Here is an 18232-nt window from a genome sequence, read left to right on the forward strand (position 1 = left end):
GCGATTATTAGATGTCATTGGATGTATTATTTTCCTTATTTTTCTTTTTTTCTCTTTGAATCAGTATATATAAATGTGCATTTTCCATTTCATGTGGATCCCATAGCTTGTTTAGTCATTCCTCAATCTATTTACATTTCCTTTATTTTTAGTTTTTTGCTACCACAAAAAATGCTGTTTTGATGTATCTTTCTTTTCTTTTTTAAAAAAAATTAATGTGTATTTACTTATTTAAAACATAAATGCTAAGTAAGAAAAAACAAAAAAAAAATTGTATGTGCCCATTTCAAGAAAGCATATACAATAGAAGACATTGTATTCATAATTGTCCATCTTTTCGTTTCTCCTTTCAGGGTTTTCTTTTGTTCTCTGTTGTGCACTTTTAATTTTATTTCCCTCTCTGTGGACCTCTGCCCTTGCCTCCCCCAAGAGGCTACAGTTAAGGATGGCTATATTTAAGCACATGGATAACGCACACACACACAAACACATGTGTATACACGCAAAACATATGTATGCATATATAGATGTACCTGCACACCATACATATCTACATATACATACACAATATTGTTTTAACATGGCTGACACATAATGTAGATTTCTCTCTTAATTGAATTTTTTAAAGTTTGACTTTGAGATCAGTAATTACTACCCCTACTTTTTTTTTTTTCTTACTAATAAATTTTACTTCTGGTCATTGTTATTGTGTTTGTATATATCTCCTATTTCCTATCTCTGGTAACTCTGCTATTTTACTTCTACCTGTTAACTTCCCTTGCTATCATTTAACTTCCACACCACCCCAACCTCCCCCACTCCTTTTTTTCCCTCTTTATCTCATTCTAATTAATTCAAATACCTTCCTCTAACTCACCTTATCCTGTGCCACCCTCTCCTACCCGCCCCTTCCCATTACTCTACCTACTTTATTTTATTCCCTTTAATCCATATATCCTTCTATACCCTGCCTAATCCTGTTCCTCCTATTTCTATTTAGCTTTGGGAGAGTGCTTTACCCTTTTTTTTTTTTTTTTTTCTTTAACCAATTACTAATGACAGTCTTAGAGATAAGCAGATTGTTCTTACTAAGTTCCTTGAAATTAGTCTTTGATGTTGACTCTTTATATGTTAAATTTTCCATTCACAAAATCCTGAAAATCTAACAATTTATTAAATGTATTTTTTTCATTCAATATTATGATTAGTTTGCTGGATAATAATGTTTTCCAGTTGCAATCCTAGTTCTTTTGATTGTCAATATATATATATAGCATTTTAGGAGTATTCGTTCTTTTACAGTAGCTGCTGCTAAAACCTGGAGGCTGTCCAATTCTAATTTCCAAAGAATTTCTTTCTTTCTTAAGACTGAATTTCCTTGGTTGACTGTCCTTTCATAATCTTATTTTTCTTGGCTAATTCTTATTTATTTATTTGTTGGTTTATTTATTTATTTTTAGTTTTTCTTTAGTCCTTATTTGATTTTTGGGGGGAGGCAATTGGGGTTAAGTGACTTGCCCAGGGTCACACAGTTATGATGTGTTAAATGTCTGAGGCTAGATTTTGAACTAGGGCCCTCTTGAATTCACAGCCAGCACTCTATCCACTTCATCATCTTGCTGCCCCTCATTTGATTTTTTAAAGGAGCAGGAAAGGCCTTTTTTATTTCAATATTCTCCTCTGTAGGTGAACACTGATCTTCCCAATTCCTATAGTAACTTTATATGGTTGGGTTTTACCTGCTCTTGTTTAGTTTTTAAAGTAAGTGCTTGTTTCTGTAATCACCTCTAGTCCTTGGGTGGGGGAAGGGATGGTATCTGTCTGGCTTCACTTCTCTCCTCTGCTTGGAACCCCAAACCAAGAACTTGACCCTTATAAGTACCCTCCAGCACTCAATGGATGGGTGCTGGTTCCTTTTCTTCTTACAGAGTCTCAGCAGCACAGCTGGGCATGGTGTTCCTAATGAGCAGAGGTTCCTTCAATCTTCCCAGACTCACCCCCCTGACTCTAAACACTGTTTTGAAGGTAAAAGCTGGCTTGCTGTTTAAGGGGAGCTAGCCTGGAGGTATTTCCTAGAATTGTTTTATGTTCTGTTCTGTCCCCAATCTTATTTGTTTTTCATGGGTCTACATTGGGCTTGAGGTCTCATATTGCTTTGCTTGTGGGGGACATCTGGAGATCTGATCCACTGCATCATCTCAGAATTCTCTTTCCTTTTCATCTTTGATAATCCTTGGTTGTATGTGGGGAGGTGGGGTAATCCATTCCTCAACCTGCGTGAAAGGACATAGTCCTAGCCATCATTTTCTTTACCTAATTCTACATTTTTTTCCAGAATAGGTTAGACAAATTCATAACTTTGTCATCTTTGCTAGTTTTCTAGACTTGAAGTGGAACTGGAGACTGTGTGTGTGTGTGTGTGTGTGTGTGTGTGTATTTCTCTTACTAGTGATTTGGAACAGTCTTTCATATAATTTTTTATACTTTACAGTCCTTGTGAGAATGGTTTGTTCATATCCTTGGATGCTGTATCCCTTTGGAAATAGCTTTTCTAAAATATTTAACATAATTTAGCTATGTACCATTATCAGTAATTTGTGGCAAAGATTTTTTTTTTCCCTTCTCAGTTTGCTTCCTTTTTGGGGTGATTTCTTTGCTTTTACAAAAGATTTTCATCTACATGTATGTAATTAAAATTTGTTATTTTATCTTGTTTATGCTAATTGGTTCTAAAAAGAAGTGTTTTTTTAGTAATTTTCTTTTCTTTTTGTTTGTTTTTCAGGCTTCACCAGGCAATCTTTCCCAGTTTGAAGAAGTTCTCTTTGGCAGCAGCGATATGTCATGTTCCGTTGGTGGTGTAGGTGTTAAGCTGTCTATTGTTGATGGCCAGAGATTAGTTGGGGTTGGGTATGTTGACTCCATACAGAGGAAACTAGGACTGTGTGAGTTTCCAGACAATGATCAATTCTCCAATCTAGAAGCTCTGCTGATTCAGATTGGCCCAAAGGAATGTGTGCTACCTGGAGGTGAAACTGCTGGGGACATGGGAAAACTGAGACAGGTAAGAAAGGGGGAAAGAGTTCATGCTAATTTTTTAAAATTCAATTTTATTTTATTTCCAGCTCCAAATTTTCTTCCCTCGTCCCTCCCCCAAGAATTGAAGACCCCTCTTCCCCCAACAAAATCCAAAGCTCATTACAAATATGTATAGCTATTCAAAATATATTTTCACATTAACATTGTCCATCCAGATAGAAGGAAAGAAAGGAAAAGAAAATATGCTTTGTTCTGCACTCTGAATTTGTCACCTTTCTATAGAAGGTGGGTAACATGATTCATTATGAATCCTTTAGAATTGTGATTGGTCATTGTGTTGAGCAGAATTCCTAAATGACTTAATACTAATGAAGTATAACAACAACAAAAAAAATCTAAAACTCTTAGAAAAGAGCACCATTTAGAGAAAACCCAGAACAAAAAAGGGCCATTGGGTTGCTCTAATTATGTTTTATAAAAACATTTTTTGAAATATTTTTTAAAAACTGAACATTTTAGCTCTGATTTTTCTAAAAAAGAGAGAAATCATTTTGGGTTGTGTTTTTATATAATTATGCCACTCATTACAGAATTAAGGCAAGGAAGAGAAGTACCTTAACTATATTAAAGCAATTATAACTGGGATAATTTAATTGATACTTTATAAGCTTAAATTAAATAATCAGTTTGTTTTCAAAAGGTTGACAAATTTTGTTTTTCAGTAAAATCATTAAAAGGGAACACATTTGTATTTTTAAAAATAGGTTATTGAGAGAGGAGGAATTCTGATCACAGAGAGAAAGAAAACTGACTTTTCAGCAAAAGATATCATTCAGGACCTCAATCGTTTGTTGAAAAGCAAAAAGGGAGATCAAGTCAATAGTGCTGTATTGCCTGAGATGGAGAATCAGGTATGTAAATTAAATGTATGGATTTATTTTTAAGTCAGTGTTATTTTTCTAGTGAAAGATTCACTAGAAAGAAATATAGTACATTAACTTTATATCAATTGCAAATAATATTTGCTGTCATCATTGAACTGGGGAGTCTTTGGGATAAGTTTGTATTTGAAAAGAAAGAAAAGTAGATATTTATGTATCACCACAAAATTAATGTGGAAATAGCAGTTTTACTTTTTTTTTTTTTTTTTTTTTTTTTTGGCAAGGCAATTGGGATTAAGTGTTTGCCCAGGGTCACACAGCTAGTATTAAATGTCTGAGACTGGATTTGAATTCAGGTACTCCTGATTTCAGGGCTGATGTTCTATACACTAACATCAGTTCTGAAGTCAGGAGTACCTGAGTACTGAGTATACACTGTCCTATCTAGCTGCCCCTGTGCTTTCTTTTATAGCCATTAAAATTTTTCAAGCCACAATATTTCTTCTATTTACAGCATGCTTAGGGTCTGGTCCATTTAAAAAATATTTTGTTCATCTCTTTTGTCATAGTACGCTCATTTGTAGAGAGACAGCATCCCTGCTCCTGCTTCTTCTCACTTCCAGTGAGTCTTTACTTTGGAATAAAGAATTGGTTAAGCAAAGATAACCAGTTCAGTAACATAGTGGCCAAATACGTATAACATTCTATATATGATCCTTTTTTCAAGTGAGATCTCCTGTTATGAATTAATCTTATCGATTTAACTTTTATTATGGTTTTATGAGGGAAGCAGAAAACAACTTTTAAGGGCAATATTGGGTAGCTAGGTAAAATGGATAGAGCATTGGGCTTGGAATCGGGAAGATTCATCTTTCTGATTTCAGATTAGCCTCAAGACATTTATTAGCCATGTGACTTTGGGCAAATCACTTAAATCTGTTTCCTCATCTGTAAAATGGGCTTGGAGAAGGAAATGACAAACTACTCTAGTATCCGCCAAGAAAACCCCAAATGGGGTCACGAATCATTGGACAGGACTGAAATGACTCATCACTGAAATGCAATCACAACAAATGGTAGTAAGATGAGCAGCTGCTCAAGTTGTACCAACAAATATCTTGCTTTGATTAAAATATTTTGAAGAGATTTAAGCTATTGTTGTAGCACTATTGTCTTCTGTTTCGAAAACATACACAATGTCACTGCTTATTTTTCTTGATTTTTTTTATTTATCATACTTTTTCTTATCTTTTTTTTTTAATATCTCCTTCATTCTTAAATGTGGAATTATGATTTAACTATTTGCTTCAAAGCCAAATGTTAGATTGTTGTCTGTATTTTCATTTCTTTTAAACATTTGTTTTTACATTATACTAGATTAGCAACAGTATAGGTGTTTGGGATGCAATTAGAATTTTGCTGTTAGTAGTCTTGATCAGTTGTATTTCTTTTACCTGACAGTTGTTTTGGATTAGAGGGGCACCAAGGAAAATCATTTTTAAAAGTACTTCATTTACAATTTTGGGTTTTATTTTTAATATATCCATCCCACTGATGTACCCAGAAAGGCATCCTTTATGATAGTGAATAAACAAAGAGCAGCTAGGCCTGGAGTCAGGAGGACCTGAGTGGCCTCAGATACTTAACACTCACTGTCAGCATGATCCTTGGTAAGTTACAATTGCCTTGCCAAAAAAAAAAAAAAAAAATTAGAGAAAAAAATTCAACATTCACCAGATCTTTAATCTCCAGTCTATACAAATAAAAGAGGGAGGAACCTTCTCATGCCTTTTGGGTGGAATCAGACTTTTCATTTGTTTTCTTGATTCTAGTTACTTTTATTTATATCAATTCAGGTATGCCCTGCTGTATTTCTTTGTATTCTTTTCATCATTTCTTTTGCTGCAGGAATGTTACATACCATTCATGTATTATAATTTGATACATAAATTTGAGTACTAAATTTTTCTCCTTCCCCCAACATAGCGAGCACTATGATATAGATTATACTTGTATAATTATGTTAAACATTTCCACATTAGTCATTGTGGAAGAAAGAAGAAACAGAATGAGAGGGGAATACTACAAAGAGGCAAAAACTAAAAAAAAAAAAAAAAAAAAAAAAAAAAAAAACATGAAAAAATAGTATGCTTAGGTCTGCAGTCAGACTTCATAGTTCTTTCTCTAAATGTAGATAGCACTTTCCATCAAGAGTCTTTTGGAATTGTCTTGGATCATTGTATTGCTGTAGAGAATTAAGTCCATGAGTTGATTATTGCACAGAGTTGTTACTCTGTATAATGTTCTTCTGATTGTGTTCACTTTACTCAGTATTAGTTCGTTTAAGTCCAGGTTTTTCCTGAAATCTGCTTACTCGTCATTTCTTATAGCATAGTAGTATTCGATTACATTCATATACCACAACTTGTTCAGTCGTTCCCCAATTGATGGATATTCCCTCAATTTCTAATTCTTTCCTACCACAGAAAAAGCAGATAGCATAATTTGTTTAGTCATTCCTCAATTCAAAGATATGTTTTGTTTCTAGTTCTTTGCTACTACAAAAAGTAACACTATAAATATTTGGGATGTCCTTTTCTTCCCCCTCCTCTAGACAGCAAGTAATCCAATATAGGGTAAATATGTGCAATTTTTCTAAACCTATTTCCACATTTATCATGTCACACAAGAAAAATCAGATCAAAAGGGAAAAAAAATTAGGAAAAACAAACTAACAAGCAAGCAAACAACAATGGTAACAAAAATGAAAATACCATGTGATCCTCACTCAGTCCCCACAGTCCTTTCTCTAAATGCAGATGGCTCTTTTTATCACTAGTCTATTAGAATTGGCCCTAATCACCTCATTGTTGAAAAGAACAATATCCATCAGAATTGTTCATCATATAATCTTGCTTTTGCTGTTTACAATGTTCTTTTGATTCTGTTCACTTCACTTAGGATCAGTTCTTGTCAATTTCTTTAGACTTCTCTGAAATCTGAAATGCTGATTTTTTTCTTATAGAAGATCCATTACATTCATATACCATAACTTATGCAGCCATTCCCCAACTGATGGGCATCCACTCAGCTTCCAGTTTCTTTCCAACATAAAAGAGGGCTGCTACAAACATTTTTGCACATGTGGGTCCTTTATTCCTTTTTTGGGATCTCTTTGCAATACAGACCTAATAGAGATACTCAAAGAGTTTGTGTGTGTGTGTGTGTGTGTGTGTGTATGTGTGTATGTTAGTGTGCATGTTAGTGTGCCAGTTTTCTTAGATCTTCTCCAACATTTATCATCTTTTTCTGTCATTGTAGCCAATTTGAGAAGTGCGAAGCGGGGTACATCAGTGTTGTCTTAATTTGCATTTCTCTAATCAATAGTGATTTAGAGCATTTTTTTATATGATTAGAAATGACTTTGATTTCTTCATCTGAAAATTGTTTATATCCTTTGACCACTTATCAGTTGGATAATGGCTTGTATTCTTAAAAATTTGAATCAATTCTCTTTATTCTATATTTTAGAAATGAAGCCTTTATCAGAAACCTTGGATATAAAAATTTTTTCCTAATTTTTTGCTTCCCTTCTAATCTTGGCTGCATTGGTTTTGTTTGTACAAAACTTCTTAATTTAACATAATCAAAATGATCTATTTTATATTTCATAGTATTCTCTAGTTCTTTGACCACAAATTCCTTCCTTCTCCACAAATCTAGACTATGCCTTATTTTCCTAATTTGTTTATAGTATCACCCTTTATTTGTAAATCATGAATTCATTTCAACCTTATCTTGGTATGGGGTGGTAGGTGTTGGTCAGTACCTAGTTTCTGCCAAACTATTTTCCAATTTTCTCAGCAGTTTTTGTCAAATAGTGAGTTTTTGTCCTAGATGCTAGAGTTTTTGGATTTATTAAGCACTAGATTACTATAGTCATTTACTATTAGGTCTTATGAACCTAATTTATTCCCCTGATAAATTATTCTATTTCTTATGACTTTTACTTTTAATTTTTTTTTGTGTTACAGAAATCTTAATTTATAACTCTTTTAATCTTAGATTGCAGTTTCATCATTGTCAGCTGTTATTAAGTATTTAGAACTTTTATCAGATGATACAAACTTTGGACAATTTGAACTGACTACTTTTGATCTCAGTCAATATATGAAGTTGGATAATGCAGCTGTCAGCGCTCTTAACCTTTTTCAGGTAAAAAAAATGCTTGGGATCAAAAGTGCTATTTTGAGAATTGGTAATTTTAATCAATTTGGACAGATATTGTGAAAATCTTTTTTTGTGATTTATGATTTTTAAGAGCTGTTGTGGTGAAAAAGCCACATGTAAGGGGGGCCCATTTGTGATGACCCTCTCAAATCTCGGGTAGTCTGGTCTCTCATTTGGTATCCTGAAGCCTTTAACAGAATTTGAAGACTTGTTAGTAGATTTCAATTTGAAAGGATAGCCTTCAAGGACACAGTCAGTGGGTGGGAGGGGAATTCTTTTTCAGAAATGATCAAAGCATACTAAAAAATATAAGGGTAATTTCCATAACACAATAAGAAATTGTGATAGGATTTGAGTGATGGCATCATATTATATTAAAAGGATATGATATTCTTAAATATTTAGAATTATAGTATGTTTTAATGTATAATTGTGCCGTTAATATTATTGATTGAGATACATGCAAAAAATTTTGATTTTACTTTATTTTTCTACCCTTAAAATCATTTTAAAAATAAAATTTTTAATTACTAATTTTGACTTAGTAAGAAATGCTGATGAGCCTGTAATTTCCTGTTTTTCCTTCTTTATTAGGGCTCTGCTGAAGACAAAAGTGGTACTCAGTCTCTTGCTGCCTTGTTGAATAAATGCAAAACACCTCAAGGCCAAAGACTGCTTAATCAATGGATTAAGCAGCCACTACTCGATAAGAACCGGATAGAGGAAAGGTACATAAATGTATATTTGTAGTGATCTAATGGAGACTGACTCTACCATAAACGATACTCTTGCTTTGTTAAAATTAAATAGCCTTTATTAGAAGGTAATTATGTAGTTGAGTGATAATAGATCATTATAAACTTATGGCTAAAAAAAAGTATTGATAAGAAAGTGGATAAAATTGAAAATCTGTTGTAGTACTTTTGTTTGAAAGCTATGGTGCCTTCTGATATTTTGAGCAAGTAGCTATGGAAATAATGTTTACTTATAAGTTTAACCTCTAAAAGTACAAATATTTGTTTTTGTCTTTTCCTTCTAATGTTTTCTTTGTTGAAAAAATGATTTTTTTAAAAATAGCTTCCTGTTTTTATAGGGCTTATGGTGCTTGGATGTTTCAGATTTGAGCATACACTACTAAAAAAAATGTTAGCCATTAAAATATTTGCTATAGAAGTTCCAAATAATTTTCTTCAAGCTGTAGGTAGCAAAGCTTAGGAATTAATTGACAGTATATAAGGTTTAAAATTTCTAATATTCATAGTCATTCTTAGTGAAATAAAGTAACATTTGAGATCTATTATTAATTATTAAACTTGGCACTTTTCTTCCATGTTCTTATTCTTTCTGAGGCACTTAACTTCTTTTAGGCCCAAGGAGTTTATTAAACTTTAGATTTTAAAGTAGCTATTATCTAGAAGTTTATTATAAAATGTGTTATTTGTGCTAATTTTTGTTATTAATTTTTCTTTAGAAGTTTTATGGAATGTACAATATTCTTAACTATTTGCTATAGAAGTTTTGACTCCTTTCCTTTATGCTGTTTTAAAACTTTTAGTAGCCAATTTTAAAAGTCAGTTAGTTGTCAATAAATAGGGTTAATTAATGATTGACAGTGCTTTTTAAGGCATTAAAAAGAAGCTATGAAATGGGTTTTTGTTAGTGTATTATTATTTGGTTCAGACTAACACTGCTGCCAACGAAATGTAGGCATTTATCACTTAATTCCTGGATTTTTGCAATAATCTGCTGCTAGATCTTCCTGCTTCAGTGTCTCCCCAATATAATCCATCTTCCATTCAGCCACTAAAGTGATTTTCTTAAATCATAGGTCTAATTATGTCACCCTCAATAAGCTTCAGGAGTTCTCTATTGCTTCCAGGAAAAATCCCTTGAGGTTTATATGAAAACTAGTATTTTATAATGCACAGTAAGTCCAAGCTGTGTGACCCTGGGCACATCTGTCTTTTTCAGTTTTCTCATTTGTAAAACAGCGATAATAATGGCACCTACCTCCCAAGGTTGTTGTGAGGACCAAATGAGATAGTACTTATAAAGCACTGTGCCTGATATATAGTAAGCTCTGAATAAATGTTAATTCATTAGCTATACTTATGAGTTGCTGCATCAAGGATCTCTTAAATGACTTGAAGTCCTTAACTAGTTGCATTTATTGGTTAAAAAAAAAAAAGGATTTTTCTCATTTTTACTTTTGCCTGGTGAATTATTATGTCTTGCTTTTATTTTGGATTGCTTCACATGACTGGATTCTTTTCATAGCAAACTTAAATCTACTTGTTGTTTTACATCTCTACTTGATGGCAAAGCTTTTTTTTTTTTTTTTTTTTTAATAGCTTTTTATTTACAAGTTATATGCATAGGTAATTTTACAGCATTGACAATTGCCAAACCTTTTGTTCCAGTTTTTCCCCTCCTTCCCTCCACCCCCTCCCCTAGATGGCAGGAAGACCAGTAGATGTTAAGTATATTAAAGTATAAATTAAATACAAAATAAGTATACATGTCCAAACTGTTATTTTACTGTACAAAAAGAATCGGACTCTGAAATATTATACAATTAGCCTGTGAAGGAAATCCAAGATGCTGGCAGGCAAAAATATAGGGATTGGGAATTCAATGTAATGGTTCTTAGTCATCTCCCAGAGTTCTTTCGCTGGGTGTAGCTGTTTCAGTTCATTCCTGCTCCGTTGGAAATGATTTGGTTGATCTCATTGCTGAGGATGGCCAGGCCCATCAGAATTGATCATCATATAGTATTGTTGAAATATATAATGATTTCCTGGCCCTGCTCGTTTCACTGAGCATCAGTTCGTGTAAGTCTCTCCAGGCCTTTCTGAAATCATCCTGCTGGTCATTTCTTACTGAATAATAATATTCCATAATATTCATATACCACCATTTATCATCCATTCTCCAATTGATGGGCATCTACTCAGTTTCCAGTTTCTGGCCACTACAAAGAGGGCTGCCACAAACATTCTTGCACATACAGGTCCCTTTCCCTTCTTTAAGATCTCTTTGGGATATAAGCCTAGTAGTAACACTGCTGAATCAAAGGGTATGCACAGTTTGATAACTTTTTGAGCATAGTTCCAAATTGCTCTCCAGAATGGTTGGATGTATTCACAATTCTACTGACAATGTATTAGTGTCCCTGTTTTCCCACATCCCCTCCAACATTCCGCATTATCTTTCTCTGTCATTCTAGCCAATCTGAAAGGTGTGTAGTGGTATCTCAGAGTTGTCTTAATTTGCATTTCTCTGATTAATAATGACTTGGAGCATCTTTTCATATGGCTAGAAATAGTTTCAATTTCTTCGTCTGAGAATTGTCTATTCACATCCTTTGACCCTTTATCAATTGGAAAATGGCTTGATTTCTTATATAGAATTCTCTATATATTTTGGAAATGAGGCCTTTATCAGAACCTTTGACTGTAAAAATATTTTCCCAGTTTATTGCTTCCCTTCTAATCTTGTCTACATTAGTTTTGTTTGTACAAAAACTTTTCAATTTGATGTAATCAAAATTTTCTATTTTGGATGGCAAAGCTTTGAGTGAGACTATGAGGTTTTCACTCTTAATGCTCTGTTCTTAAAAAATTTTTAAATTGCATACTTCCTTGTGCAAGTGTTTTAAAACTCTCTTCTTGAATTCATTTTAGCCTTACTGTGAATTATAGAATACTAGTTTTCCTATAAACGTCAAGACATCTTTTTTTTTTTTACAGAATTTTGTGCTAATATGATCCTTGGAAGAATGGGAATGTTTCTTTACTTACCCTTGACACTGACAAGAGAGAGAATTTTGCTTTTGTATTGTTTTTAATTTTTAACTTGGGTATGTCATCTATATTTAACTTGTGCTTCTGAATATCTGTTTTATTGAACAAATGTCACATGTACATTGTTAACAAGACTTAAAAGAGGTGTGTTCTTGTTTCATAGTGAAGATTGCTTAGTTGGTGAGAAATGTTTGGGGAAAAACTCGGCCTTTCCGATGTTATATAAAATCATTTTCTAAAAAGCTAAAATTATTATTGATAAGCTGACAGTTAAATGTTAAAGAAATCTTTTTTAAATCAAAGCCTTAAGATAATAGTCAACTTGAGGAAAGTGTGAAAATAATTACTAATTTATTAGATTTAGTTTACTGTTTCTGTTGTTTAATAGTAAAATAAATCTGTGATCTCACTGAGGTAGATAATGCTTCTTTTTGTCATTTATTAAGCAAATTTATTAAGGTCTATCATGTGCCAGATTATGTTATATAGTAGGGGTACAAATATTAAAATGAAAAGTGTTCTTATGTCAAAAACCTTATGGAAGTGAGATGAAAGGCTGTATATAAGGAATAGCTAGGAGGCCAGATTGGTTTGACTACAGTGTGTTTAGAGGGAAGCACCATGCAGCAAGAATGGAAAAGTAGGTTGAGGCCAGGACTTGAAAGGCTTTATTTATCAGGTAGAGGAGTTTATATTTGATCTTAGCGGTGATAGGGTTAGGGTTAGATGAGATTTATTAAATAGGGTCAGATTGGTTTTGAGAAGAGCTCTGGTAGCTGTAAGAAGGATGAATTGGAGAGGGAAGAGATTTAAGGCAAGGAGATCAAATAAGAATCTGTTCCCATAGTCCTTGAGAGGTATTAAAGGGCTCCATTTGAAGGATGGCTACTTATCATGGTTGGGTAAGTAGAGAGAAGAGAGTGAATTTGTGAGAATTTGGAAAGGTAGAAATGATGAGATTTGGCCCTTGATTGGGATATTTAGGGGGATGGTAATGAAGAATTGAGGATGGCACAGGCTGAGAAAACCTAGTTTCTATAGACTGAATAGATTTGCCTCCTGTATATGCATATTATTTTTGAATTTATATAGATGCTATTGTGTTCATAAGTATAACTTCACTTTAAGGTTTCTTGCTAGAGGCAGCTAGATGGTACAGTGGATAAAATACCAGTTCTGAAGTCAGGAGGACTTGATTTCAAATCTGGCTCTCGACATTTAATACTTCCTAGCTGTGTGACCTTGGGCAAAATCACTTAATTCCAGTTGCCCCACACATAAAAAAAAAAGAACCAAAAGAAGTTTCTTACTAAATTCATAACTTTACGTTATTTGTGTTTCCTGAACGTATATTAGTATAACAACTATATGGGGAATGTCTTAAGAAATCTTTGGTGTTTCAAAGGAATTAAGAATACTTAGATGTTAGGAATTGCATGACTGGATTCTTAGCAAATTTAAATCTTAATCTAAAACTTTAAAAGTTGTGGGAAGGCAGAAGCAGGATGATAGAGTTGAAAGAGTACTAGATATGGAGTTAGAAGACACAGGTTTGAATCGCTAGTTTTTTTGATGAGGAAACTGAGACTTAGAGAAATTAAATCAATTTAATTCAGCCATAAGCTAGGAGACAGGTCAAGACTGGTCTCTTGATTCTTGGTCTATTGCTTTTCTGCTTTATCATTCTCCCTCTTTCATCTTATAAAAAGTCTTGTAGATGAGGAGCTTAGTTTACTATGAAGGATATATTCTGTAATTTGACTTTTCTTTTTTGAAAGTTAAAATCCCTAAAATCACAGGTGTGGTAAAATTCATTTATTTATGTTCTGAAAAATATACTCTTGATGGCTTTGTTTTTAAAATACAAGTCATTTCTGGAAAAATGTACATTGTATGTAGAAACAACTTTAAGTGAAAACTAATATGGAGTTTTCCTTCTTGGATTGATTCCTTTAGAATATTGGCCGTGGAGTTTTCATAAAGCCTACTTATCCTTTTAGTGAAGAAATCTCCTTTAAAAATATGCATTTATTTTCTTCACAATAATATTCTTATTACATTCATGCAAAATAAGGTTTGTTATAAGCCATTTTGATTGTTAATTTGGTAAATAATGTACCTTTATATTTGTCTTTGTTCTTGAAGTATAAGCTCTGTAGTGGGATTGCTAGATCAGTATATAAGTAGTTCCGTCATTTTTCTTGAGTAATGCCAAATGAATAGTCACTGTTGTTAGACCAGTTCACAAGCTCACTGAGTATTAGATCTGCTTCTCCCCCTGCACTGAGGTGGTTCCATGGATAGAATGCTAGGCCTGGGGTCTATGTACTTACCTAGCTAGTTGTGTAGTCCTGGGCATGTAACCTCTGTGCTTCAGTTAGGCCCTACCTTGCAGAGTTGTTACTAGAATCAAATGAGATATTTGTAATGCACTTAGCAGTGTCTGGTATATAGTAAGCTCTATATAAATGCTTATTCTTTTTCCTCTTCCTCATCTTCCCTGTTAGTGTGCCTATTTTACACAGTTCCTCCAACATTGGCTATTAGTGTATTTTGTAATTTTTGCAAGATTGCATCATTAGATGAAACCTCAAGAGTTGTTTGAAGTTACTAATGATTTGGAACATATTTCTAAATGGTTATTTGTAATTAGTAATTTTGTGAAAAATTGTTCCTATCCTTTGACTGACTTAGCTTTTGGTGGCATATATTTCTCAATGCATTTCTAACTATCTAAAGTATAAGTCATTGTGTTGTACTAGATACTAAATCAAAGATACCACTCTATCTTATTTGACATAAGATTTAGATTTCTCTACTATATAGGCTTATTGGGATGTCTGATCTTGGCGTGAAAGTGATCCTTGTTTCATGACAATGATAGCAAGGGAGCCCAACCTTTGGAATCCTTTCCAAACTGTTGAGGCTTTGAGTTTACACTTGGCAAACCGATTGTATGTCAGGCTGAGGACCTACCTAACTTTGTTCATAGGGATAGGATATATATGTATGTATGTATGTGTCTGATAGAATATGTGATATCAGTCAGAGAACTGGACTTTTTTTTTTTGCTGAGGCAATTGGGGTTAAGTGACTTGCCCAGGGTCACACAGCTAGGAAGTGTTAAGTTAAGTGTCTGAGCCCGGATTTGAACTCAGGTCCTCTTGACTTCAGGGCCGGCACTTTATCCACGAACTGGAAACGTCTTAATAGAAATTCTTAAACTAATTGTTACCACCACATCTTTTTCTTATTTTATGAATTATATGTACAGCAAAACTTGTTTGTATTTAATTGTGAATTCAGAGTGTAAAAGGCCAGTTTTTAAATAAAGCATAATATTATAACAAATAGTGCCAAATTTTGGTTAAAAAGGTAATTCTTCTGTTGTTTTATGAATTGGCTATCATGAAAAATTACTATATAAACACTTTCTAGGCAATTTGAGTCAATTTTTCATTCAGTTGTTTGTATGAAGCTTAGCATCCTTATTGAGTGGTACTGACAGTATATTATGACAATATTAAATTTGATCTCTTAAAAAAATTGTCAGTGGCATTTCTATGGAAACAGTGGTAGCAGTCTTTTTTCTTTTTTTAGGTAGTAGTAAATACTGCTACTAAATCAATTTCACTTGTATCATAACAAATAGACGTATTATAATATATCAGGTCTCAGGGTTTCTACTGATATCAGAGTGTGTGTGTGTGTGTGTGTGTTTGTGTGTGTTTGTGTGTGCACGTGCCCTGATCTTGAGTTTATCATTTTGGCATACTCTCCCTTTACTGGTGCAGATTATTTTCTTGTCTGTAAATTTTATCTTAAAAGAGTTGAGTTAGCACTAAAAGGTTAAGTAAATGACATGCTCTTAGTCAAGAAATTTGACTGCATGATTGGCAGAAGATAAACCCAGATCTTTTTGGATACGACACCCAGAAAGTTGCTATCCTTAAATGTATATAAACTATAATATATACTATGCGGTATAGAAAAGTAATTTTTTTCATCATATATCACAATAAAGCATAAGTGAATTCTTGACCTGAATGTTAATAATTATGACATTATAGGAAAACTAGAAGATAACCAAATCAGTTACATTTCAGTTATAGCTAAGGGGAGAATTCTTAATCATATGAAGGATAGAGATGATTATAAATAAGATAAAATAACATACACTTTCAATTAAATGAAATTTATAGAATTTTCTTAAAGAAAATGAATTCTTTTAGAAAAACAAGAGAAGCTGTTGATTGGGTAGTAAAAACTTTGTATCAAATGTCTTTGTAAGAATCCAATATCCAACATATAGGGAAATAAACCAAATATAAGGCCAAGAGTCCTTGGTTCTGTGCATAAGTAGTTAAAGAATATGAACAAATAGTCCTCAAAGAATTATCAACTATTAAATATCTTGTGAAAGAATGTTCCAAGTCTCTAGTAAGAGAAATACTAATGAAAATATTTCTGCACATTTGAATGATTTAAAAATAAAAAGAAAGTTTTTCTTGTTTTGGCAAGAAACAATCTGTCAAAAAAAATTTTTAAGAGATAGATATATTTCTGATACCTAAGTAGGGAAAGATAAAGTAAAAAAAAAAAAAAAAAAAGAATTGTATACAAGTCATTCCCCAATTGATAAATGGTCAAAGGATGTAAGCAGACAATTCTCAGATGAAGAAATTAAAGCCATTTCTAGGCATATGAAAACAGGCTCTAAATCACTATTGATTAGAGAAATGCAAATTAAGACAACCTTGAGGTACCACTTCACACCTCTCAAATTGGCTAAAATGACAGGAAAAGATAATGATAAATGTTGGAGGTAATTGGGAAAACTGGGACACTAATATATTAATTGGTAGCGTTGTGACCTGATCCTGCCATTTTGGAGAGCAATATGGAACTATGCCCAAAGGGCTATCAAAATGTGCATACCCTTTGATCTAGCAAAGTCTCTATTGGGTCTGTATCCCAAAGAGATCATAAAAAGGGGGAAAGGACCCACATGTACAAAAATGTTTGTAGCAGTCCTCTTTGTAGTGGCAAGGAACTGGGAACTGAATGATTGCCCATCATTTGGGGAAATAGCTGAATAAGTTGTGGGATATGAATGTAATGGAAAATTATTCTATGAAAATTGATGAGCAGGCTGATTACAGAAAAACTGGAAAGACTTAAATGAACTGATGCTAAGTAACTGAGCAGAACCAAGAGAACATTGTACACAGCAACAAGAAGATTATATGATGATCAACGGTGATGGACTTGCCTCTTTTCAACAATGAGGTGATTCAGAGCTATTTCAACTTGGGATGGAGAGAGCCGTCTGACATCCCACATCCAAAAAGAGAAGTATGGAGACTGAATATGGATCATAGCATAGTATTTTCACTTTGTCATTTTTTTCCCCCTTTGATCTCATTTTTCTTGAACAGAGGGAGGAAGAAAAATTTGGAATACATAAGTTTTGCAAAGGTCTTTTTTTTTGCATGTATTTTGAAAAATGAAAAGCTGTTATTAAAAAAATTAAAAGAGAGTGCAGAATTATATATCAGCATCACATACATATTGATACTGAAATTTTAAATAAAAACTCTAGCAAAGAGATTGCAGCAATATAGCTAAAAGTTGTTATGATCAAGTTGGATTAGTACATTAGGATGCAAGGATGATTGAACAGTAGGAAAACAATGACTAATTAATCCCTTATTTTATTTATTTAAAAAAAATTCATATGCATACATAAACACTTTTTTTGGAATTAGCAAAAAATTGGCCTTCTACCCCTTCTCCAAAATGTAAGAAAAACAAAATTCTATTTTGCCTATGTCCTTTCTCTAATCTTCTTTCTATATATCTTATTTTACACTATTGGTCCTTTACCTCTTTATTATTAGGATAACGTTTCTTTCCCTCCCTCTCCCAGTTATATCTCAATTTTTAGCATTCATTTTTATAAAATTTTTTGTTTCAAATTTTTCTCCCTCTCTTCCCAAGATGTAGGCAGTTTGATAGAGTTTATACATGTACTATCATATTAGATATATTTCCATGTTAGTCTCAGTTGTGAAAGAAGCAGCAGATCAAAAGGAAAAAAACCATGAGAAGGAATACAATGAAAAAAATATTTGTTTACAAATAGCATTTTTCTTTACGAGTTCTTTGTACTTTCTTAGTTCATTGTGTTGCTGAGAAGAATTGAGTGAATCATAGTTGTTCACACAATGTTGCTGCTATTGTGTGCAATGTTCACCTGGTTCTGCTCATTTCACTTTGCAT

General features: G+C 33.1%; 1 protein-coding gene across 1 annotated transcript in view; it reads left to right on the forward strand.

The window, feature by feature from the left end:
* MSH2 (mutS homolog 2) overlaps positions 1 to 18232 on the forward strand; it is a 67379-nt gene that overhangs the window by 7383 nt on the left and 41764 nt on the right. The window contains exons 3-6 of the mRNA XM_031950444.1: positions 2783 to 3061; positions 3801 to 3947; positions 7983 to 8132; positions 8742 to 8875. Coding sequence (XP_031806304.1) covers positions 2783 to 3061; positions 3801 to 3947; positions 7983 to 8132; positions 8742 to 8875 — 710 coding nt within the window. The remainder of the gene's footprint in view (positions 1 to 2782; positions 3062 to 3800; positions 3948 to 7982; positions 8133 to 8741; positions 8876 to 18232) is intronic.

The sequence above is a fragment of the Sarcophilus harrisii genome, chromosome 2 (assembly GCF_902635505.1).
Source record: "Sarcophilus harrisii chromosome 2, mSarHar1.11, whole genome shotgun sequence".
Lineage (NCBI taxonomy): Eukaryota > Metazoa > Chordata > Mammalia > Dasyuromorphia > Dasyuridae > Sarcophilus > Sarcophilus harrisii.